The sequence below is a fragment of the Hyaena hyaena genome, unplaced genomic scaffold (assembly GCF_003009895.1).
Source record: "Hyaena hyaena isolate Hyena2069 unplaced genomic scaffold, ASM300989v1 scaffold_1540, whole genome shotgun sequence".
NCBI lineage: Eukaryota > Metazoa > Chordata > Mammalia > Carnivora > Hyaenidae > Hyaena > Hyaena hyaena.
In genome coordinates this window covers 103,321-128,515 of record NW_024082177.1, presented here as the reverse complement: position 1 = coordinate 128,515, position 25,195 = coordinate 103,321, and the positions used below count along the sequence as shown (strand labels likewise).

The 25,195-nt window shown below is 41.8% G+C and overlaps 1 protein-coding gene across 2 annotated transcripts in view; it reads right to left on the bottom strand.

Moving 5' to 3' along the window:
* The window catches only part of ARHGAP31 (Rho GTPase activating protein 31), a 113,230-nt gene that overhangs the window by 24,947 nt on the left and 63,088 nt on the right, over positions 1-25,195 (bottom strand). Inside the window, exons 2-7 of one of the 2 annotated variants that reach the window (XM_039224158.1) lie at positions 22,469-22,571; positions 19,368-19,512; positions 8,502-8,584; positions 7,145-7,252; positions 5,913-6,055; positions 1,840-2,041 (exon numbers count right to left, since the gene is read on the bottom strand). In XM_039224158.1, the coding sequence (XP_039080089.1) occupies positions 1,840-2,041; positions 5,913-6,055; positions 7,145-7,252; positions 8,502-8,584; positions 19,368-19,512; positions 22,469-22,571 (784 nt within the window). Of the gene's footprint in view, positions 1-1,839; positions 2,042-5,912; positions 6,056-7,144; positions 7,253-8,501; positions 8,585-19,367; positions 19,513-19,683; positions 19,760-22,468; positions 22,572-25,195 lie in introns of those variants that run through there. The other variant, XM_039224159.1, reaches the window with a different exon arrangement.

Here is a 25,195-nt window from a genome sequence, read left to right as displayed (position 1 = left end):
TGCTATTAAAGGCAGGTGTGAGGGCAGACAGAGGCAGGGATGTATGGGAGACTCAGAGGTCACAAGAAAGCACACAGTTCTGGGGATTCTGGTAAGCACTGCAGGTCCTAGGTTTTCAAAGACACCTATTTTTTTGTAGGTGTGAACTCAGAAGACCATAGAGCTTGGCGGTGCACTTGGGCCATACTGCTAGGTCATCCACGGGTGAGGCAAGGGCTGGCAAAGACTTCTGTGGACTGATAAGGGGGTGGAAGACAAAGTGACTTGGAAAAGAGTCTGGCCTGGGCGAGCTGGAGGCTGCTGGGTGTAGTCAAAGATCACTGCAGGGAAAGGCAGAGGGTAATTAGTGTGTCTCTGGCTTCACTCTCATTTCCCTGATGCCTCTCACCAGGCTGCCTCAAGTAGGAGGCAAAAAAGGAGAGGGCTAGACTGGGTCTGGAGAGGCTCATGCCACCAGAGGTCACCATAGAGACCTTGTCCTGCTCTGGTTTGCCCAGCTATCAAATTTCATAAAGTTTCCTGATGAAACTCTACAACTTGTGGGTTCCACAAAGGACCTTTTCTCCACAGGGTTCCCATAGAACATCCAGGTGTCAAGCCCAACATGTTTTTTTACAATCAGTCAGAGATAGATCTGCAGTACTTGGTGGTTTCCTTTAGATCTTTTTTTTCCCCCCAAGCACTTGGCCTAGGATCTATTTTATAGGGTCACATACCCTGGGATATGGTGCACCCTCTATGTGGTTAAGGCACAGAGTTAATGCACTTGAAGGTCCTTCTGAAGTACTCTTCTTTTTGATCCTGGGGTGGAAGTCTTATTCTTCAGGGATGTAGGGAGCAAAGTAATGGGGCTTGGTCTAGAAGGAGCATGATCCATGCATTTTAGGAAATGGAAGGGTTTCTTGCCAGGTGAGTTCTAGGTGTGCCATTCCCAGAACATGCATTGTGACAAGTGCCCCTACTGCTGTGTAATATGGTAGCACTTGTTCCCCCTCCCCAAAGGGAAGCAGCCCCATCACTTTCGGGATGACGCTGACAAGAAGTCTGAGGTGTCTATTTTCATACCTTTTTCTACTGACCAAACATTAAGGATGACCATCTCCAATGAAATTTTGCCTTTCAGCCCTTCCACCTACTGTCTGCCTAAAGTTTAGGACTCCTGCTTCAATCACTGCCTACTATTTATAGTAGAGTGTTAAGGTGAGGGGAGGAGGGATGTGTGGAGACTAGAGTTAGAACAGAGGAAGCAATAAAGAAAGAAAATACCCTAATAATAAAAATGATGTTCAGTTTGGTTTGGGTGGGGCAAGGAGAGCTCTGACAGGCATGGAAGAAGGAACAGAAGCCAGGAATATGTGTCCCCGAGTGCTGCGTGCCCAGAGCTCTCAGTCTACAGTGGTGCTATTTGTCAGCTTATCCTCCATTCATCTCTATGGTTTTAATAATGTTACCTGGAGGTGGAGGATGGGGGCAGGTCAAGTTTTTTATTTTAGCAAACTTCCTTCTGAAAATATCAAGACTGTTTTATCTAAACTAAGGAGTAAGGGATTTTAGCAATGATTCTTGACCCCTACGAGCCCCATCCCCTTCATGGTACTTAAGGATCTCTGGTGGGAAAGCGGGGCTTGATAACTTTGGGGCAGTGAATGAAGACATTAATCACTGGTGAGAAAGAGCTGTGAAGATAGCTCCCTTTTCTTCTTCTGGAATGTTCCCTTACATCCCAACCCAGCCCATACCCCCAACCCATGCTGCCACTGTGGCCTTGAGACTATATAACTTCTTCCTCTATCCTCCTCCACCCAAATGTTTCCCAGAATTTAAGAGAATGCTGCTTACTTGTTGTCTGGTAACTCAAGAACCGTGTGGAAAAGGGTGCCCATGGGAGGAGGGACAATTTCAGGCAAGCTATTCTCCCTCCTTTCCTTCCGAGCAGGATGGTTAGTAGCTAGGCTCCGAGCCTGAGCTTCCTCCAGGCTCACCAGCTTCATTGGCAAGGAGAGGGCTGGCAAGGTCAGGCTCTTCATGATGGGCGGGTTTTCTATACAGAAAAGAAAAGAGCTGTCGTGGAAGGAGCCATGTACATCAGGTCTAGCCAGGTTCCCCATCCACAGCCCCTCCATTCCTGACTTCCTGGTAGAGGGCTTCTGGAGGTTTGGGGGATTTAGGGTGGAGGCTGCCCATAGGAAACTAACAACCTGACGGCCAGACAGCCAGCATGCACACAGGGCTTCAGGAGGTAACCTGTACTTCTTACACTTTTCAAAAAGGGACCATTCATCCATTCATTCATTTACTCATATGACAAACAAACCTGGAGTAGTTATTTTTCATTCATTCCTTTCTTTCATGCACCACCTCTTCCTACATGGTGTCTAAAAGCAAGTCTGAAAACTCTACCTTTGAAATGTATCCTGAATCCAGCCACCTTCCTTCTTTCCACTGCTAACAGGCTAGTCCAGGCCACCATGACTGCCCACCTGATTTCTGCCATTGCTCCTTAACTGGTCTCTTTGCTTCCAGGCTTGCTGCCTTTCAGTCTCTCCTTCACACAGCAATCTGAATGCTCAGACTCTGCACTCCCTGCTCAAAATCCTCAAATGCTTTCCCATGGCACTGAGAACAAACAAACTCCTGACCTGACCTACAAGGATCTTCCATCTGCTTTCCCCGTCCTCCTTGCCCACTGACCCAGTGGTCTACAAAAATATACAGTAAAAACTTCTTAATGTAAAAAACTAAAAACTATACATATATACTACTTTATTAGTGTTATATATAACAGAAATGTACAAAATCATAGAAATTACAAAGTATACAATAGAAATGAAAAAGAAATTCTAATCGCTTCTTCCAACACCTGTAGTTTGGTCTTTTGGTCTTTGGTGTCCCCTGCTGAGGCACCACACTTTGGAGACCACATTGGCTCTAGCCACACTGGCCTACTTTCTGTACCACTATGAGCCCCTTTCCACTTGAGAGCTTTTAGACTCTCTGTCCTCTTGTGTTTGGAACATTCATCCCCAAGATCCTCACATGACTGGTTCCTTTTGTCATAAGGTCTCAGTTCAAAGATCACTTCCTCAGAGACCATGGCCACTCTGTACCAAAATAACACCCCCAAACCACTGACCATTGCATTACCCTGTCTTATTTATGTTATGTGATAATGTTTTTGTTTGGAAGCTTGTATATTGCCTGCCTTCCTAACCAGACCATAGCTCTCTGCAGGTTAGGGTCTGTGCTGTTCTGTGCACTGATATGTCCCCAGTGTGTAGAACAGTGCCTGCCACCTAGAAGATGCCCAATGCATATTTGTTTTAATGGATCTTGCATATACCACAATCTCTCTGTCTCATCACTCTCATTTATTAAATAAAGGTATTAGAGTCTATGACTTCCAAAATCTTTCCAATCTGAAATAGAACCCTACTTCTAAATCTAAAATTCCAGAGGATATGGCTTCTTCCATTTTGTGTAAATATTAATTATGTTATCTTACCAAAGTCCATACAAATTCATAATAAGAATATTTACATGAAATGCACTGAATAATAAGTGATGGAGACAATCAAGAGTTAAAGGCTCAGGGTGCCTGGGTGGCTCAGTCGGTTGAAGTGTCCGACTTCGGCTCAGGTCATGATCTCATGGTTCGTGGGTTCAAGCCCCAGCTCTGTGCTGACAGCTAGCTCAGAGCCTGGAACCTGTTTTAGATTCTGTATCTCCCTCTCTCTCTGATCTTCCCCTGCTATGCTGTCTCTCTCTCTCTCTCAGAAATAAATAAAACATAAAAAAATAAAAAAAAAAACGAAAAAAACCCCACTATCACTCATGGATAGGATTTGCTGTCTAGAAGAACATTTGCCAAAAGTCAATTCTCCACAATAGTTTGGTGATCTATTTTCCTACTTTTTTGTCCTCACAGAGGCAGCATCGAGTTAGGGAAAGAGCAATGGGCTGAAAGAAGTAGTTCAACGTTCAGTCTCACCAGTTGCTAGTTGTGTGGCTTTGGGCAGTTACTAAGCTCTTCTGGTTCTCCAGTTCTTCACATATAAAATAGGATTAATAATAACTTTATGGTGGTTGTTGTGATAAGTCAATGAGATGATGTATGTGGAGCGCATGCAATCATTCCTGGCACAGAGTAAGTCCCCAATAATTTACTGGTTGATTCAGAAGGATGAATGAATGAATGTATATTCTCACCTACCTTCAAAAAGGATTTATATAGCTTACAATAATGGGAGATTTAAGGTAAAGATAAAGGAAACATTAGTCACTCCTAAGAATATAACCAAAAGAATTGGAAACATGTGTTCACACAAAAACTTGTACAAAAATGTTCACAGCAGCATTATTCATAATAACCAAAAAGTGGAAACAACCCAAATCTCAGATGATGAATGGATAAACAAAATGTTGTATATGCATACAGTGGGATACATATTATTCATCCTTAAAAAGGGATGAAATACTGATACATGCAACAATATGGAAAACCTTAGAGAACATATGCTAAGTGAAAGAAGTCAGTCACAAAAGACCACATGTTGTATGATTCCATTTATATAAAATGTCCGGAAGAGGCAAATCCCTAGAAATAGAAAGTAGATTCATGGTCACCAGGGTCTCGGGGGAGAGCAAAATGTGCAGAGACTGCTTACTACGTATGGGGTTTCATTTTGGAGTGATGCAATGTTCTGAAATTAGATCGTGGTGACAGTTGCACAATTCTGTGAATACACTAAAAACCACCAAATTGTATACTTTGAAGTGATTAAAATCGTGAATTTTATGCTATGTGAGTTTAAAATTTTTTAAAGAAAGGTTATAAACCACATAGAGGACAGGGTAGGGGTGGGAACAATTTACCAGGAATTTAAATTTGATGTTAACTGCAATTGATTATTCTGATGGTTACACTTGTTTCTTCTAAATACATTCACTGAACTAGAAAAGAATGCTTTAATCAGCTAACACAAATATTTTGTAGATAGGATTCTCATACATCACTGATTCTCCAAGTGTTGACATGACCAGTGGCAGCAACATCACCTGAAAACTCACTAGACACACAAATTCTCAGCAGCATTCCAGACATACTGACTCAGAGGTTCTGGGGATGAGGTCCAGCAATCTGTGCTTTAACAGCCCTCCAGGTGATTGTGATGTATGCTGATGTTGGAAAACTCACATAAGTGGTAGTTACAAGGCTTCTTGATCAACTAGATCTTGATCTTTTATTTTTACAAATTCAGCTCCCAGGAGTTCAAGCGACATAAGCCAATTCACTCCTAGGGCTCATTACGTCATTATGAGAGCTATAGGAAATCATAGTCTTACATCTTACCACATCCAGCCTACAATAGTTCTATCTGTTCTCACCAACAGAGGGTTGGGATGCTAACTACTCTGCATATGCATGCCCACAGGTACACACTCATTTTTGTAAGCCTTTTGTCTGAATATACACATGAGTATGAACATGCTGCTTCTTAAATCAAAAACTCTGAGATGAACACATAAGGGTTTTCTGAAATACTATACTGAAATTAAATTTGAAATCTAATAGTTAAAAGGGAGACATGTTGCCTGTAGATAATAACCCAGAGGGTATAACAACTCACTAAAACCAATTTGTGATTATTCCAGTGCGGCATGCTGCATTCACGGATAGGCCAGGCATGCAGCTGACCTGAAACACGCTACAGCCACCTACAGACACATCTTGCTGCACACAGACAAATGTTCACATATGCACCATCCCCAGACACTAACACACAGAGTAGTCAGCACGCACACACACACACACACACACAGCCAACCCTCGGAGCTAGAACCAAGCCCACCCTAACTTATTCTGGGGCCCCGTGACTAAGGAAAGGAAGAAGGATGCCAGATGGAGCCATTACCATTGTTCTCCAAAGACCCAGGAGTGCCGTTGTTAAAGATTTGATCCACATGATTCAATATGAACTCAATCACCACCTGCTGGACGCGAACTGCAAGGAAAGCAGCATCTCCATTCCAACCAGTGGCTTCGATCTCTTTGGACCTAAATCATGGACGAAAGACATTCAGGGAGTGAGTCTGCCCCATAACTGAAAGCAAGTAAGGGGAGCCAGTGGGCCTTCTGTACAAGCCCCATCTCCTAAATGTATATACTTTGTTCATCTCTAGAATATTTTAACTATGTAGGACCTATTAAAAGGACTCTACAAAGTCTGTGAGGCTCAACACACTGAGCAACTTTATTAAAATTTTAAAAAATTGTTTACTTATTTTTGAGAGAGAGAGAGCAGGGGAGGGGCAGAGAGAGAGGGAGACATAGAATGTGAAGCGGGCTCCAAGCTCTGTGCTGACAGCTCGAACCTATGAACTGCGAGATCATGACCTGAGCCAAAGTCAGGACACTTTACTGACTGAGCTATCCTGGCACCCCATGAACAAATTTAAAAAACAGTAACCATGTATCATACATTGTTAGACTATAAACACTGTATTACTGAATATACAGGATTTTTTTTTTCTTCATAGGATCTCCTTCCACCCCTACCCAATTGTTCTATGGGGTAGGATCATTTATGAAGTCATATGAAGCAGTGACCCCACCAAAGCCAACAAAAGCCAATGAGCCCCAAAGACAAGAAAGGCCTTTTCAAAAAATTATAGTACACAGACTCATAACTTTAGCCACATCTTGACTGTAGCCAGAAAATGCCTGTGGAACCCAGAGTTTCCAGGTTAGCAAGCAAAGAGCTCAGGCTATTAAAACCATCTTTTTTTTTTTTTAAGTGTATGTATTTATTTTGAGAAAGAGTGTGGGAGCAGGGGAGGCGCAGAGAGAGAGGAAGAGGAGAGAATCCCAAGCAGACCCCACACTGTCAGTGCAGAGCCCGATGAGGGTCTCGAACCCACAAACTGTGAGATCATGACCTGAGCCAAAACCAAGAGTTGTATGCTTACCCACTGAATCACCCAGGCACCCCTGAAATCATCTTTAATTTATTTGTGTTACAAATGACCACTTAGCTACAGGTCTGCCTTCAAGTGGCTTCAGTTTTGAAGAATCCAGTCTTCATTTCAGTTAGTGGGCTGCTTTGAATCCACTCGGGTGGTGAGAAGGTGAGGGTGTGGTGGTTACCTTAGCAGGTTTGGCGCCCACACCAGGGCCAGGTTCCTGGCGTGCATGTTGGTCTTGTTGCTGAAGGAGGCAATATGGGCCAGGTGTCGAATCAGGTATTCCAAGGTCCTGTAATGAGCCATTTTTTAAAAATTTTTAACAAAGTAAGAAACTTTGGTGCCTGTGTAAAGCGTGACTTCTGGAGACGGTTTCTAGGTTTGAATTTAAGAGATTCTAAGTATTTCTATCTCATGAATTTTGGAGGGATATCAGGAAGGTAACAAGACTAATGGAAATAATCTTCCTTGCCCTAGGCATTCCGGCCCAGGTGGAGAAACAGAATGGCTTTGTCATAAGTCAGCTGAGGCCCTTGGAGAGGCAGAGACAGATCTGGGAATCACAGCACCCAGAGCCTGAGAGACATCAGTGGCTCCCTGGGCTTCATTTTACCCAGATCGCCACTGCTGCCACACAATCTTGAAACCGGCTCTTTGCTCTTTCTGTAATTCTTCCAGCTACAGGTAACTTGGTCCTTATTAGAGAGCTGATCTCATGGATGAATAACATCTGTTATTATAAGAAATTCCTTTTATTTTTAATTTTTTAAAATGTTTTTTAATTTATTTCTGAGAGAGACAGATAGAAAGAGAGAGAGAGAGAGAGAGAGACAGCGTGAGCAGGGGAGGGTCAGAGAGAGAGGGAGACACAGAATCTGAAACAGGCTCCAGGCTCTGAGCTGGCTGACAGCACAGATCCCAACGCAGGGCTGGAACCCACAAACTGTGAGATCATGACCTGAGCCAAAGTCGGCCGCTTAACTGACTGAGCCACCCAGGCGCCCCTAGGAAGTTCTTTCTTATCCCACATTAAAATCTGCCCCCTTGTAAAAGAGGCTTAGAGAATATCGGGAAAGATGATTAGATGAGGGGCTAAATTGGGAGAACAAAATGGAGGGGTGGGCTGATGTGAGGAGTGGTACTGATGAGCAAATAGAGAGATGAGTCAGCCAAAAGCTCAAAAGGTTCAGCCAAACCCTATTTAAAAATCACCCTGGTTTCCATAGACTTGTTTGTGCTATGAATCTGGGTAAGGACCTAGGCTATCACAGCTAGTGAGGCTGGCTTGTGTGGCCAGAACAACTTCCTGTGAGACTCTGAGGGGTGCCCCGCAAGTAAAAAGGACACAGGCTGCCCCTTCCTGCCAATGTCCCTGGTCAGGCACCAACTCACTCTGGTAAAAGTTGACCCACTCACCTGCCTCAAAATGCCACAGGAAAGTCACTGTCCACTTAACTTGTTCCCTTTTATGATGCCAGCCTGCATCTTTGGTCTTATACCACCTTGAGAGGCTGCAGGCTTCTTTTACCAAGGATTCTTACCTGTAATGGGATGGGGGAAGCTCCTGGATAACATTTTGGATTCGGGCCAGTTGGCCTTCTTCTGGGCAATGAGACACGGCTTCCTGTGAAGAACATGAAGTTGCCGAGTGAGTGCTTGAGAAGGTGGACACTCTGCTGCATCTGCTGGCCTTCTTTAGGTTTCTGGTCCTCCAGGCTCCCAACCAGGCCTAGAGATTGTCTTTCCAAGAAGCCTATTTTTCTAGTAAAAACAAACAACTAAAATCTGACGGTTCGTGATGCAAAGTGTCTAACAGTGAGTGCATGCAGGGACATGTGGATTGTTGGGGTCTCTGTGTGCCCTCAGAAGGTTGTTAGGTATCTGGTAAAGATGTAGAATGTTGGGTGTGTGGTGTGGCAGAGTGACAGAGATTCACACTGGGAGAGAGGAAGAGAGACAGAGAGACATGGAGATGACAGGTGAGACTTGCTCTCTGGTTTTGTCCTGTGTTTGGTTCTCCTGAGCCAGGGAAACTGAAGGGGCCCCATGAAAATAGCTGGGTTTTTTTTACTTTGGTCCCATTCCTGCTTCTGTTCTTGCTGGGACCTCCACCCCTCCCTTACACGTAACTTATAGAACAGATAATGTTGGTTCTCTTTGCAAAGGTCAAGGAGTTAATGATCTCTTTGGAGTCTTCCAGCATAAGAGATGACATCTAAGGAGTGACCAGGTGAGGTCATCATGACCGTTTTCCAAGACCACTGACTCATCAAAGCCCGTGGCTCCAGGGCATAAGTGACTTATGGAGAACACTTAAAGACCTATCTTTGTTCCTGGATTACTGAGAAGACGCATGCACTAGACAACCATCCTCAATAAAAACCCAGGTGAAAGAGGAGATTCACCTTTGCTTTCTGAGTTTCCGTGACACTCTCTCCATACCTACACTCTTTATGTCTTTGATAAACTCTACTCTCATTTCCTTTTGTCTTGAGTTTTCTTTCCATCCTGTGAGAAGCTGAGGACCCTCTCGGCTGGTCCTGTGAGATCCCCTCTCGAGGTCCTTGGACCCAGCCAGCCTGCATCACTCCTCTCGGCCCAGGGCCCTCAAGGAGAGGCAAGGGCATCAGTAAAGGCAGTGTGATCACAGGCTTCTCCAGAACTCCTGCGCAATGTAGGCATCCCTGGGCAGATATCCCTGTGCCCTGTCCTGAGAGACTGTTCTGCCTGTGCCCAGACTCAAGGGCCTCTTCCAGTGCAGTGACTGAGTGCTCAAGAACTGCAAGCAAGGGAGCAGTAGCTAAGTACAAGGTCAATGGTAATCACATCTTTGTTTCTTTTTTTACTGAGGTACACTTTACATACATTAAAAATGTACAAATCTTAAGCTAGAGCTCCATGAATTCATTCATATGCACATATCCATGTATCCCCACATAGATCAAGATACACTTTAAAGGGGGCTCCTGAGCTCACGTCAATCCTTATGACCCTGACTTCACAGGCATATGTGACTTACATACTCTTGTGTTTCCTCCCAGTGCTAGAAAGTTGCTAAAAAGTAAAAACAGAAAATATATTCCTTAGTTTGATAAATATTGCCCCCTGTAATACAACCAAAAATAAGTTCCTGGGTGTGGTGTGATTTTCTTATAGCCTTTGGGCTTTAGGTATCATTCTTTGCTTGTGAATAAAGGCTGAAGTTCAAACACTCAGTAGTGAGAATTTTTAGGCAAAGTAGAAGGGAATTAACTTTACTAAGCACTGTCTGTTATGCCAGACCCTATTTGAGGTCACACTTGCTGGGTCTGTTTAGTTCTAAATTAGAGAAGTCCTAACCGGGGCCAGCCTGGACCTCCCAATTCCCTTCCTCGTCTCCATTTTTTCCCACAGAATTTACCACCATTACTTATACAGTATAATGTGCTTTCTTAGTAGGTTTATTGCTTATTGCCAGTCTCTCATGCTAGATGTAAACTCTGCAAGTGCAGGGATGTGATGCGTCCCTGTGCCTGGGGCAGGGCTGGCACCCAGGAGGCGCTCCCTCCATATCTGTTGAATGGTTCTACTCCATCTAAGTGGGACATCATGCCAGGGCTTTGTTGACCAACTGGGTTCCCCCCACTTTTTCTTTTCTCTGCTCTCCCCTCTTAATTTAATCAAAATAAAACCTACACAGAAACCAACTATTTTAAAAGGCAATCAACATCTCTACATGGGAAAACTTGAGACTTTGTTTCCTGAGCATTGGTGGGAGAAATGAGGGTCGGGGAGGGTCACAGTCACAGGGGTCCCAATCTTCTGGTGGGTGTGCAAGCCTGAGAAGAGAGCCAGCATCAGCATGGTCTCTGTTGTAAACCTCAATTTTTCAGATACGGAGGAGGTGGAGGGTGGGAACAAGAATGAGGCCTGGAGTGAGCACCTTGACACCTCTGCTCTCTTCCCGAGAAATCATTTAGAAAACTCATTTGTGGAGGAGACTCAGTCTCCCAAGGCAGGGGGAACCTCATAAGGGGAGCCAAGAGAGAAAGGCTCCTGGAGGGGACGTGGAATGTGGTACGGACCCTCCCACATTCTAACCTGCAAAGGGGGAGGGGTGAAAGTTCTCTCTTCCTCTCAGCAAACTTTGTAAAGTGCCCCCCCCCCCCCCGTTTCTAAAAATGTATCTGGGGAATAAAGGTGCAGGTGAATTTAACAGCCCTCATGGAAAGTTTCTTCAATATTTTAGGAAGCTGTTAGTCATCTTTGTTCTGAGAGGCTGGGCGGCCCGCCCCCTGATGCATGTAGGTCCCATTTGGGATTCTTGTTTATTTCATTGTTCACAGCCTCTCTCCATCCCATTCAGAAGCTCTCTAGATGCTGTAGTTTCTCCGGGAGGGCTTCAGTCCTTGAAAACTGGTTTTTAACATTCTTTGTTTCCACATTAGGTTGGCAGAACCTACCATTGGGGAATTGGGGGAGGGGAGTTAAAATTCTGCCTATCCCAGTTTTTTGCCTGAAAGAGAATTTCAAAACTCAACTTTTGCCAAGCTAATCTGGCTAGCAGTTAAATCTTAAAAGATCTAGAATGAATCTGTGACTATCTGCTCTCTTCCAATCAGTATCAAGAAGACTGCTTCCTTGCCCTTCGTGGACTCTGTCCAAGACTAGACTCTCTCCCTTCTGGTAGGCGCCTTCCTCCTGTTTTATCTGTTTATGTGAACACTCGCGGCACCCTTACAGCTCACGTCCTGCTACCCCGCAGCCCTGTCACCATGGTGGACAAACAACCTGACCCTACCCTTTCCAACTGTAACCCAGCCTCAACACAGTATTGTCCTTGATTTTCTGTTAATTATTTAAAAATTATTAAAAATCCATTTTTATTACTTAAACATCTTTTAAGGTATTAGACTAAAAAGTAATTTATGCACGTGATTTTATTTTTAAAAACATTTTTGGGGCGCCTGGGTGGCTTAGTCGGTTGGGCGTCTGACTTTCACTTAAGTCATGATCTCGCGGTTCGTGGGTTCGGGCCCCGCGTCGGGCTCTGTGCTGACTGCCAGCTCAGAGCCTGGAGCCTGTTTCAGTCTGTGACTCCCTCTCTCTCTGACCCTCCCCTGCTCACGCTGTCTCTCTCTCTCTCTCCTAGAAATAAATAAAAACATTAAAAAAAATTTTAAAAAAACATTTTTAATGTTTATTTTTGAGGGAGAGAGAGAGAGTGAGTGTGCATGAGCAGGGGAGGGGCAGAGGGAGACACAGAATCCTAAGCAGGCTCCAGGCTCTTAGCTGTCAGCACAGAGCCTGACGCGGGGGCTCAAACTCACCAGCCACAAGATCATGACCTGAGCAGAAGTTGGACGCTTACCTGACTCAGCCACCCAGGCACTCCAATGCACATGATTTTATAAATGAAAGCATTCAAAAGAATATACAGAAGTCTTCCTGCCAACCAGACCTTCAGAAGTTGTCTCCAGAGGCAGCCACCATGTGTCCTTACAGGCAGTGGTTATATCTTTCCATCTTTGTCACACAGGTGGAATGAGCACGATTACGAAAGACTACCTCCGTCTGACCTCAGACTTTCAATGGATTTTCTTCTTTCCTGCTTATCTCTTAACTTATAGAAACAGACCCTGCGGGCAAAGCATCCCCTGATGAGGACAAAACTGCCCCTCAAGCAATAAGGAGTGCCCTGAGCCAGCAAAACCGGTGTGAGTGACCCCAGGACAAGGATCGGTTTGACCTTTCCTACCTACGTGCCTGTACCCACCCACCTTTGCCCCACATTTTCCTTACATAAACCTTGAAAGTATTCTCAGCACTTTGGAGATAGTCTTTGAGCCACTAGTCTGCTGTCTTCCCAGTTTCAGCGTCTCTGAAATAATTCCTCTCTTGCTTCATCACCACTCGCCTCTCTGCCTTTGGGTTTTGTCAGCAGTGGTGGTGGAACCTGGTCTGTGCGGGACCCCTGGAGCCAGGGGCTCTTGCACCCCTGCGCCTGGGCTACAGTTATGTGACCTGGCCCATCTCCAGTTTCCCCATCATCCTGTTTGCCTGAGATTGAGAGGTTTCCTGGGGCACAGGACTTTCAGTGTTGAAACTGGGGGAGTCCTAGGCAAACCAAGGGCAGCTGGCCACTGTCCCCCTTGACAGCTATCTTGAGCTCAAAGCCAGTCTGCTTTTGCCACCCACTCGTCCCCTACCCCAAGTGACATTTCAAATGATATGTGTGGATCCGCAAGCCTGTCAGCAAATGTTTACCAGGTAAATGGTCAAACATTTTCCAGTAGCTGGAGAGCAGGGAAAGGAAACACAATAATGAATAAAATAAACACCACTTCTGTCCTCAGGAAGCTTAGGACTGAATGAGGGAGTCTGATACACAAAGAAGTTATTTGAGTATAAATTCAGTACAAAATTAAACATCTCTCCAAACTACCTTCTATAAAAATCCCAAATCAGCAACTTTTCTTTTGAGCGTAATAATATTACCGGAATTAATCTGGCGAAGACTGAATTTTTCCTAAAATGAACTTTTTTTTCTGATACAAAGAAAATGTAATATTGTAGGTTGAGCAATTGCTCCTAAAGACATCAGGTCCTAATATCTAGAACCCACTGTTAACCTACTCACGCATGAAACATAAAAGCAGCAATCTGCCTGGGCTTCCCAACACCAAATATGAACACTGGCATCATTTCCTACTCACTTGCATATACTGGTTTTTTTTTCCATTTAACTTTATATTGTGGCCAATAACTATGCTAAAGAAATGCAACTTAAAAAAAAAAGAAATAGGGCGCCTATGTGGCTCAGTGGGTTAAGTGACCAACATCGGCTCAGGTCATGATCTAAGTTTTTGAGTTCAAGCCCAGTGTCGGGCTCTGTGCTGACAGCTCAGACCCTGGAGCCTGCTTCACATTCTGTGTCTCTCTCTCTCTCTCTGCCCCTCCCCTGCTCATGCTCTGTCTCTCCCTGTTTTTTAATAATAAGTAAATGTTAAAAAAATTTTAAAAAAAGAAAAGAGATTTTCATGGCTACCCAGGATTAAAAATAATAGATTATCATTTATTTAACTCATCCCTTATTGTTAGACAGATACTCCTCAGATTTTTGTATTATAATACTCCAATGAAATATTTACAGGTCAATCATTTGTGTACACATCTGATTGTTATCTTAGAATGTAGTTCTAGAAATAGAGTTACTGTATTAAAAATATGAGCATTTTAGGATTCTTGATGGTAATTTGAAATAACTTTCTGAGATGTCTAGCCAGTTCTCACTTCCAATAGAAAACCACACAAGAGCCACTGTTAACCACAGGATGGCCAGCATGAAACACTAATGTTAAAAAACTGTTTCTTTAGGGGCATCTGGGTGGCTTAGTCGGTTAAGCATCTGACTTCGGCTCAGGTCATGATCTCACAGTTCGTGGGTTCAAGCCCCATGTCAGGCTCTGTGCTGACAGCTAGCTCAGAGCCTGGAGCCTGTTTCAGATTCTGTGTCTCCCTCTCTCTCTGACCATCCCCCATTCGTGCTCTCTCTCTCTATCTCTCTCAGGAAAAAAAAACCAAAAAAAAACCCCTTGTTCCTTTAATATGCAAATATATTTTCTAATACATTTATAATTTTTTTTTAATTAAAATATTTTGCGGGGGGGACCAGGGTGGCCCAGTTGGTTAAGCATCCGACTTTGGCTCAGGTCGTGACCTCATGGTTTGTGGGTTCAAGCCTCACATTGGGCTCCCTGCTGTCAGCGCATAGCCTGCTTCACATCCTCTGGCCCTTCCCCACTCTTTCTCTCTTTCTCAACAATAAATAAACTTAAATAAATAAATAATTTTTTTTTTTACATTTCAAAACTGTCTACTTATCTGACTATTTAAAAAGTGTTGACTTATTTTTGAGAAAGAGAAAGTGTGTGCAGGGGAGAGGCTGACAGCAGAAAGCTCGATGCAGGGGCTTGAACTCATCATGTACCAGGAAATCATGACCTGAGCCAAAGTGAATTACTTAACTGACTGAGCCATCCAGGTGCCCCATCTGACTTTTTTAAATTGCAGCATAGTCACACACAATGTTACAACTGTTATGGGTTCATTTATAATGTCTTATTTCTTCTCTGCATTGTTTGTTGAGGTTCTTTGTTCATTTGTTTAGTGAGTGGCTTTTTTGATATGTGGTTATTTGTTATTTTTTTTCCTTATTAATAGATAGGATTCCGTATAATTAAAGAATATTAATCTCCTGTCATCTTATTGTAGATTTTTTTTATAGTTGGCCATTTGCCTTTTAACTTTGTATATGGTTTTCATATAGGAAAAATAATTTATATGTAGTTTAGTTTGTTACATTTGTCTCTACTGATTTTTTTCCCTTTGCTTTTGTTGTTAGAAAGACTTTCTTCACCCTAAAATCTGCTAAAAGGTAAGAATGTAACTTGACTTTCCTCCTTTACTAGTAATTAGTCAATTTTCCCAATACCATTGATTGAATTGTTCCTTTGTTAGTCTGGGACACTTTCTTTACCTCATATTAAGTTATTGAATGCCTGGGCCTATACAGGAGAGGTTAACTCCATTTTAAAATAGTGAGATACTTTTGAGAGAATATTGAAACTTTCCTTCTATTTTCTAGCTGTACAAACCCAGGCAAGTGAGTCTCTGAGGCTTATCTGTAACTCACTCATTTGTAAGAGACTATAAGACCTACTTCATAGAGTTACTATGAAGATTAAATGAAATAACATTGATAAGCTTATCAAGTTTATCATAGAGTAAGCAGTCAATAAATAAACCCATTATTATAATTTCATTAATAAATTTCCTTGTCCTATTATTCCATTGACATAGTATTCTACTTTGGCTGTACAAATGGGTTTAAATAGGGGCGCCTGGGTGGCTTAGTCGGTTAAGCGTCTGACTTTCGCTCAGGTCATGATCTCGCGGTTCGTGGATTCGAGCCCCGCGTCGGGCTCTGAGCTGACTGCCAGCTCAGAGCCTGGAGCCTGTTTCAGAGTCTGTGACTCCCTCTCTCTCTGACCCTCCCCTGCTCACGCTGTCTCTCTCTCTCTCCTAGAAATAAATAAAACATTAAAAAAAAATCTTTTTTAAAAATGGGTTTAAATAAATCATTTTAAGAATGTGTGACAATGCTAACAGAGCTATTTCTATACTCCTGAAGAAGGTTTGCTTATATCCTCATAATTTGTTATTGTGATCAAAGAAACTCATTAAGTGATAAATATTTCAACATAGTTAACTTCACTAATGTCCTACCTATGTAGAAGTCAAACACTTTTATGCACAGCCAAACACTTTTATTTTTTAGTGTCAATACCATGTTAGATTTCCTGGAAACATGATGACAAGTTGACAATAATGTTGCTTTGGAATTATTCTGTTGCTGTGGTAGAACAGAATGATTGGCAATGTGAGGGAACAAAAGTGAGAAGAGATAAATATGGATTTTGTTCTGAGCCTAAAAGCAAGATTTATGATGAAACCATATATCTAAATTTCCAGAAAAGAATTCTTAGCTACCCCAAAACTGCCATAAAATGAAAGTTTGTTAAAATAGACTCATTCTATTCTGTAACATGATGACATTCTACTCTATCATATTCTAAGATGCACTACTATACTGATAAGAGGATTAAAATGATGTAGTAAACAGACAATAAAGTCCTATGCACAAGCTAAAACAAAAATTAAATATATTTTTGGTTGATTCGGATTGCAAATAATTTAACAAATTAAAAATATCCAGTATTGGTTGGTGAGGCTGCGGGGAAAAGACCATTCTTATCTCTCTGGAGAACAATTTGGTAATACATAACAAAATTTCAAATAAGAGCCTTTTACTCAGGAAATCTAATTGTATGGTTTTTTCCCTAAAGATATAAACAGACAAAAGGATAAAGATATATGTACAAAAATGTTTATTATCATGTTGTTTTGTAAAAGCAAAGCGTTGAGAAACAAAAAGTCTAAATGTCCATAGTAGGAAACTGGCTTTAGAAATTCATTGTGCATAAGAGAGAATACTCTGTAAAAATAGTGTCTGTCAGCACAGAAAGATGGTCGCATTATTGAGTTAACATTGCAAAGCAGCAAAATAGAGTATTGAGAAAGGAAAGTGGAGAGAGTGAAAGAAAGAGACAGATTGAGAGAGCTTGAGAAAAAGAGAGAGGGGAGGGAGAGGGAGCAATCTGTAATGATGTCTCTTAAAATGTTAGCTGCAGATATGCCCGGGGGGTGAGATTTCCAGGGATTTATATTTTCTCCTTTATACTTTCCTATATTGGTTTCATTTTTGCAATAAAATTCTATTTTCATTTGGGAAAACAAAAACACTACACAAGGAGTAAAAAGGTGAAAAAAACCCCAACCCACATGTTCACCTTAGTTGTTTTTGGTTTTTAAAGAGAAGAGATGAAGGGTTCCTTTCTACTTTCCTCCATCTTTCAAACTGTCTTTTAGCAAATATGATTACTTTTATTTTTATTTGTGTTAGTTTTTTTTTTTTTTTTTTTTTTTTTTTTTTTAAGATATAGATCAACATGGGGCTTGAACTCAGTACCCCAAGATCNTTTTTTTTTTTTTTTTTTTAAGCTATAGAACACAAGCTAGGGAGAAACAGAGAGAAAGGAAGGGAGAGATCTCAAGCAGGCTCTGCACTGTCAGCACAGAGCCTGATGTGGCGCTCGAACTCACTAACCATAAAATCGTGACCTGAGCCAAAATCAAGAGTCAGACACTTAACCAACTGGGCTAATCATATTTAGAGTCCCCTAAACATGATTACTTTCAAAATGAGGAAATAATCACATGTATCGCTGGTATTACAATCCAGCAGATTCACACGAGATCTACAGCTTTTCCTCCTGGTTCCCGGGAAAGACTCTTCTGTGATTCTGATGGTCAGAGACTGCCATTGTGCTTGATTTAGCCTCTCAGAGTGGTGTTGGCCCTAGTTCTCAAGGTCTGCTTAGATTTTTTTGGGTCCACAAACCACTGACACTTCACACCAGCTGGTATATGTTGGCTTCCCCAGTAGTCAACCTCTAAGCCCAAGTTCTTTGTGTTCTGGCCTCATTTTTTTCTCATTAAAAATGTCCTTTTAGTAGATGAGATTTTGAAAGTTGAAGTCTAAAGAGGCAGAGAAAACTATAATCTCGTTATTGAAATAAATGGTTATTAATCATTTGAACATCTTTTTCTTTAATCACATTTTAATATACAATTATGTATCTGTTCTTTTCCAGGTATCATTGTGTTTCCCTGTATCACTGAAAACGCTTAAATACATTTTAATGGTCCAAGTTCAACATTTAAAATGCATCCACTTATTCTTGTACCATTTTGAACTGAAGACCATTTTATATGCTCAAAGGAAGCTTACTGCAGGAGCCATGAGAAAGATTGCTTCCCACATTAGAGCCTAGATCTGGTCCTTAGCAATAATTGTGACTCCTCCATAATCTGAATTTCAAGCATCACCTTTGACCACCTGATACTGATAGTTCTGTTGACCTCAACTGGGATGAATAATCCATCAATAATATTTTTTCACTGCTACACACTTCCTTAAGGTCTCACTTACCTTCTTATCCAGACAAAACTCCACGGTCAACTATTTCAGTCACTCCCTTGCATACACCCTCATCTGTCTCATCCACTTATTAGTTGAACACACCCTCAATCTTGGTTAAATCCAACTCTGTACCTCCATACCTGCAGCCAAATGTTCACATCCAATTTTTAATGCTATCTCTGCTGACAACCTGTAAGCATTTATTCTTTCTACTTTTCCTGTAGGTGCCCCTATCTGGTAACCATAGGGCTGCTATTTAGGTGTTCTGCCCATCCACCCTTCATCAACCCAACTTACAGGCCTGGCCTGTACTTCCTCTTGGCTACATTTCCCAGATTATTTTCTTTTTCCAGCTTTCTGATCTCTCTCTTGATTTGGGATTGTTCTCTCTCCTTTCTCTCCCTGCCCACCTCATTCCCAAACCCCCAAAAGAAATACAGAGGGAGTAGCCTGATAAAAATGAATTAGCAGTGGGTGTACACCTGGAGTCTCAGGTTCTTGTCCTGCTGTGTGACCTTAGGCCAGTCATTTCACATCTTTTATTCTTAGTTTCCCCCATACTATGACACATTTAGTTAAACAGAGGTAATTTTAATCCAGCTCTTGAAACAAATAAACATGATTCTGAAAATTTAAGAAAGGAAAAAGTTAGCCCACAGACCCACTCCCTTACTTTCTTCCCTAGACCATCCTGTTTCCATTACCTGGCTAAGATAATGCCAGCCATCTGGTGAGTATTATTATTATTATTTTAGTGCGGAAACTCTCCTTAGCCCATCCATGTGTCCCAGCCAGTAACCATCATGGAAATCCAAACACTCACCGTGAATTTCTCATAGAGCTCGTAAGTCAGGAGGGGGTTGGGCAGCTCCCTGAAGTACAGCTTGCACAGTGAGCCCACACAGTGGATGTCCTGGAGGTACACTTCCCTTGTCAGATTTGGACATTGATCTGAGCCAAACTCTTGCCTGAAACAACACAGACAGAGACATAACAATCTAGGGAACATGTGTTCCACGTCAGCAGCTGCTTGACTGCTTAGGGGTAAAAAGACCCTCAACTGCTGATCTGACTATATTTTGACCTTGTTTCAAAACGACCTTCTATTTCTGCCATAAGGAAGCTATGGGAAGACTTACCACATCAGGCCTGGATCTTCCCTGTAAAAGCTGCTGTCATTAGGAAAGCATAGTGCCCATTTACAAACGGACTTCTCAGCGCACTGTGTCTGCAGTTTTAGTTATGAGCAGTGGGCAAATGGGAAAACAATCTGCCAAAAAGTCCTGTTGAGATTTCAGTTCTTCCAAAATATTGTTGCAAATGAACTTCTCTTTCTTGGAGGAGAGACCAAAACCAGGGGTGAGTCAGATTGTTATCATTCATCTCCACATACCCACGTCAACAAACTTGTTTTATCTGGAGACTCAAACCCAAGGTTTGAGAACTTTAAGCAACAATCTCCTTGCTGCTAAATGGAACGTTCTAAGCTGCCTGACAGTGACTCCCACAGGACAGATGAGCTTCTAACTATCTTCTTATAAGCAATGTATAGTGAGGTGTTAGGGAACATCATCAGATTCCAGGCCTTGCTTCTAATTATAAAACATTTCCTTACCAAGGCTATATGAATACACTGCCTCAAATAACATACACTTACAAGTTAAAAATCTGTTTAAGAAATGACAATTTTCAGCTTTAACATAGAGGAGGAGTCGGGTTTCTTGAGAGTATTCATTTGGTCAGCCAAGTAGTGGCTAAGTCCACAGGACTCTCGGGACCAGCATTTCAAAACAGCTCACTGCCTATTTTCCTGTCACCTGGTTTTGGACCTTCAACAAAAGGTGGAGAAATCCCTGATGCTGCCTGTACCTGAAAGGAGCTGAGTGGGGCCCTGAAAAGAAAACCATGCAATGGCATTATAAATTCATAAGACTGTGTGTGTGTTTCTTTAAAAGAGCAGAACAAGAATAATTTGGAGCTTATTCATTTATTTAGCCAAAAATTCCCTGTCGAGGATGATAGGGTTGGTCCTTCAATGAAAAAGAATTGGTCATCGTTCAAATGTTCTCCTATGGTACTAACTACTGTGTAGTTGGTATATTGCGGAGCTAAGAGTAAAACATTAAAAAGTATTTGTTGAAACTCTAAAAAATGTCACACCAGGAAATTATATAAACACACAGATCTGTTAAAATCTATGGTTACAAAAAGCTGATTAGTTTTTAACAGCCACCACTTCTCCAGGAATAAAAAAGATGTTTTATTCCTTTGGTATAATTTCATTATAATTGCGATGTGAGGGATAGGGGCAGAAAACTAGGTCAGAAAAAGAAGACAAAAATGAATTAACTTTACAATCTATAAAATTTAATTTTTTTTTTTTTTTAAATTTCTAGGAGAGAGAGAGAGACAGCGTGAGCAGGGGAGGGTCAGAGAGAGGGAGATACAGACTCTGAAACAGGCTCCAGGCTCCGAGCTGGCAGTTAGCACAGAGCCCGACGCGGGGCTCGAACCCACGAACCACGAGATCATGACCTAAGCGAAAGTCGGATGCTTAACCGACTAAGCCACCCAGGCGCCCCTAAAATCTATTAAATTTAACAGACTATTCTGGTAACATGAATGGTTTTGTTGTTTCAAAAGTCTTTTATTTATATTTATTTTATATTTTATATTATATTTATTTTATATTTATTTATAACTAAACATATAATAAACTAACATATAATAAACATATAAAAATAACATCTGATAGGGGCGCCTGGGTGGCTTAGTCGGTTAAGCGTCCGACTTTCGCTTGGGTCATGATCTCGCGGTTCGTGGGTTCGAGCCCCGCGTCGGGCTCTGTGCTGACTGCCAGCTCAGAGCCTGGAGCCTGTTTCAGTCTGTGACTCCCTCTCTCTCTGACCCTCCCCTGCTCATGCTGTCTCTCTCTCTCTCCTAGAAATAAATAAAACATTAAAAAAAAAAATTAAAAAAAAAAATAACATCTGATAAAACACTCTGTATATATACATATATCTAATCCTTTTAGTTTTATGCATATAACACATATAAAACATAAACATACCTGTGTTTTGTGTCAAGGTTATTGTACTCTTAATTCAATGTGATAGAAATTTCTCCCCAAAAAATCTAGGATAAATTCTAGAACTGTTTCTGATAAACCTATAGATTTGGAAATAACCCATCTATCCATAATCTTTAAAATATCAGCCTTGGGGTACCTAAGTGGCTCAGTCAGTTGAGCATCTGACTTTTGATTTCTGCTCAGATTATGATCCCAGGGTGGTGAGATCAAGCTCCACTGAGTGTGGAGCCTGCTCAAGATTCTCTCTCCCTCTCTCTTTCCCTCTCTCTCTCTGCCTCTCCCTCTGCCCTCCTCCCCCACCTGTGCTCTCTCTCTCTCTGCAAAAATTAATATTAAATAAAATATCAGCCTCAATGAGAAAAATGCACAATCATGAAGATTTTTGACTTCCTGACCAAGTGAAATATCAAATGTTGAAGGTGTGCCAGCAGAAAACTCCTATCATCTCCAACTTCTGAACACTATGTAATCAGGATCTAACTGAGCTCTGGGTAGACAAGCAAATGATACTAAATCATGTTTTCCTAACTGGTAATTTAAGTCATTTGAGTTCAACTGAATCTACCTAAGAAGGATAAACCTGGTGCAAGGCAAAAAAAACAGATTAAAAACGCTCAGGAGCTTTTGTTGGAAAGAATGACATCAGACTAGAGGATTTCCTGATTAGATTAATAGCAGTTAGGCATCTGAAAACATCACACTTGATCTTCTGCCCTGCCACCCTTCCCTCAACTGCTTCAGGTTTTTTAATACTCCCAACCCTGGTGGACAGAGGTACGGACAGAGGAAGGCTCATGGGAGAACTCTTTTGGGGGACTCTTCTTTTAGCTTACCTTAGCCTTTGTATATTTGAGGTGACTCCCGAAAGTCGATAAATTCCATCCACAATGCCATGAGTCTCTATAAATTCTGCACAGCTCTTCAATACATATGGAACTATGCAGAGAAAAACAATAAAGTATTAGATATAAGTCTAACTGTTCTTTAAAGATATCCTTTAAAATCCAGGTAACTTCAAAGAGAAGCAAGTATGGAATGCGTATGAGTTACAGGTGGTAACAATTACTTTTAAATGGTAGATGATATTCTTTTGTATTTAAAAAAATCATGAGGTTTTGTTAAAGTTTAGAAAGGTCATGTGTTTGAAGAGTTAGTTGGGTTTTTTTAAAGAATTTGAAAAATATGCAAACACTCAGATTTTGAAACCAGCAGTGACCTTGGAAATCCCACAACTCAATCTCCTCATTTCACTGGTTCTCCAAGTGTGGTCTCCTGACTGGCAGCATCAGCATCTCCTGGGAACTTGTTGGGCGTGCAAATTCCCAGGCCTTACTCCAGACCCACTGAATCAGAAATCCTGGAGGTGGCACCCAGCAATCAGTGTTTTAAAAGCTTCCCGTGTGAATGCTTGCACGATACAATTGCCTACATTATACATGAAGAAACCAAGGTGCAGATACATTTACTTACGTCGTTCAAGATTATTTGTTACTTATGAAAAGTAATTAACAGGTGGGAAAATCCTTATGATATAAGTAGGTAAAAGAAAAACAAGGCACAAGATCGAATATATGTTGTAAATTTAGCTATGTTAAAAAAACACAAAGGAAAAAAGACTAAAGATGTCCATTGGAATGTTAAAAGTGATTAAAATGTTAAAGTGTTAAAGCATTTTTAAATATTTATTTATTTTTGAGAGACAGAGAGAGAGACAGAGAATCCCAAGCAGGCTCCACACTCTTAGCCCAGAGCCCAATGTGGAGCCTGAATTCACGAACCATGAGATCATGACCCAAGCTGAAATCAAGAGCCAGGAACTTAACCAACTGAGCCACCTGGCACCTCTGAAGTATTTTTTAAAAGGTGAGAACCATCCTCCACCAACACCACTGAATGGGTCAAACCAGTCAGTGACTGAATGGGCCACATATAAGGGACCATCATGGCCTTTTGAATTCCTGCCACTCTAGAAGTTCAGTGCCCAGGTAGAAAAGTCTGGCTACACTGACATCTCCTCAAGCTGACCCTGATTGGCCCAGCCAGCTTAGTGACAGAATGGCAGCTGTAGGCCTTCTGGATGGCATGTAGAGAGTACCAAGTTACTTGCCACTCTGGCCCCTGGACAGATCCAACTGAGGTCCCTCCATGAGAGTGCTGTGGATGGTAGTTTGATACGAGGCACCAAAGCTTTGGGTGCTGAAGTCTTCAGTCATGGAGGTGGTATGGAATTTCATGAACTAGTGTTTGGGTTAGCACTGTGCTTCCCCCCAAAGTATACCCAATCCATTAATGCCTTAGATTAGAGTAATGCTCTGTTAAAGCTTAATGCACATGATCATACCTGCATACAAATCCAAGTTGGGCGGGACTTTACATAAGTTGACACCAGGTGTTTAGACTCAACGAGTTCTTCCTAGAGTCCATATTACAATATTTTTTAAACGATTCCCCCACCATTTCTTTCAACTACCAGCTATAATTTTGGATGGTCCGTAAAGTGCATCATACATAAACTATTTCACCCACCTCTCAAAGGCGTGCACCCCCAGAACCATTGTCTTCCAGGACACATCCATGTTTTGCCCTGCTCTTTCATGAATGGAACTGGGGAAAAACTTCTTCTGGTTTCACCCAGAAGAGCTATACTTTGACCTGTTTTATGAAAAGTTTTCTTGGTGAGCTTTTTGTCTCCCACCCCTATGTCACTAAATAATAAATAAGCAAGCAAGCAGAGTTCCTGTGTTTTAAAAAATGTTTTGCCTTTTTGTTTTAATCCCTATTATGCACAATAATGGCCAACTTTTTCCCTACTGAACTAAGCTGTTGTTTTGTGATGTGCCGCATTTAGTCTATGGTTGAGAACACAGGTTTGGATGTCAAACTGCCTTTGAAACCTTGGGAAAAATACATATGTAATGATTCTGTTTCTCAGTTCCCACATCTGTAAGATGAGGATAACAGTGATATTAACCTCATAGTTAGGATTGAAGTAATACCTGTAAACATTAAACACAAACCCTGACATACAATAAGCATTCTACCACGACAATTATTATTTCTATTTGAAGCTTATCTGTGATGTAAATTCGTAATTTGTGAGATGCAATCTTGGTGAAAATAATTTGCCTCCTCCCATCCAATGGGTGATTGGGATAGAAAGGACCAACCTGTTACCAACTGACATTCATCTCTACTATTTGGGCTGGTTTCTGTGTCCTTCTTGGATTAAATATTTCTATTTGAAGGTAATTTTGCTTGTCTGAAGTCCCTTTTCTATGCATTTGGGTGTGTTTCTATAACACACAGGCGGCAGGATCCAACAGTGCACAGATTTGGAGTCAGAGTCCCGGGGCTATGGTTATTTTGCTTTGGTGTGCTCCACAGAGTGTCTCTGTACCAAGGTATATGGCTCTTGTGCCATGCAGGGCACAAGTGGACTTAAGAGCTCTAAGATTTCCCAAGAAGGACTCAAGACAAAGCCCTGGATTTGAAGGGCCTTTACGAAACACTCTACAGAAGGGGTGGTACAGGGTTACCAACCTGTCCTATCCCATTCGCAG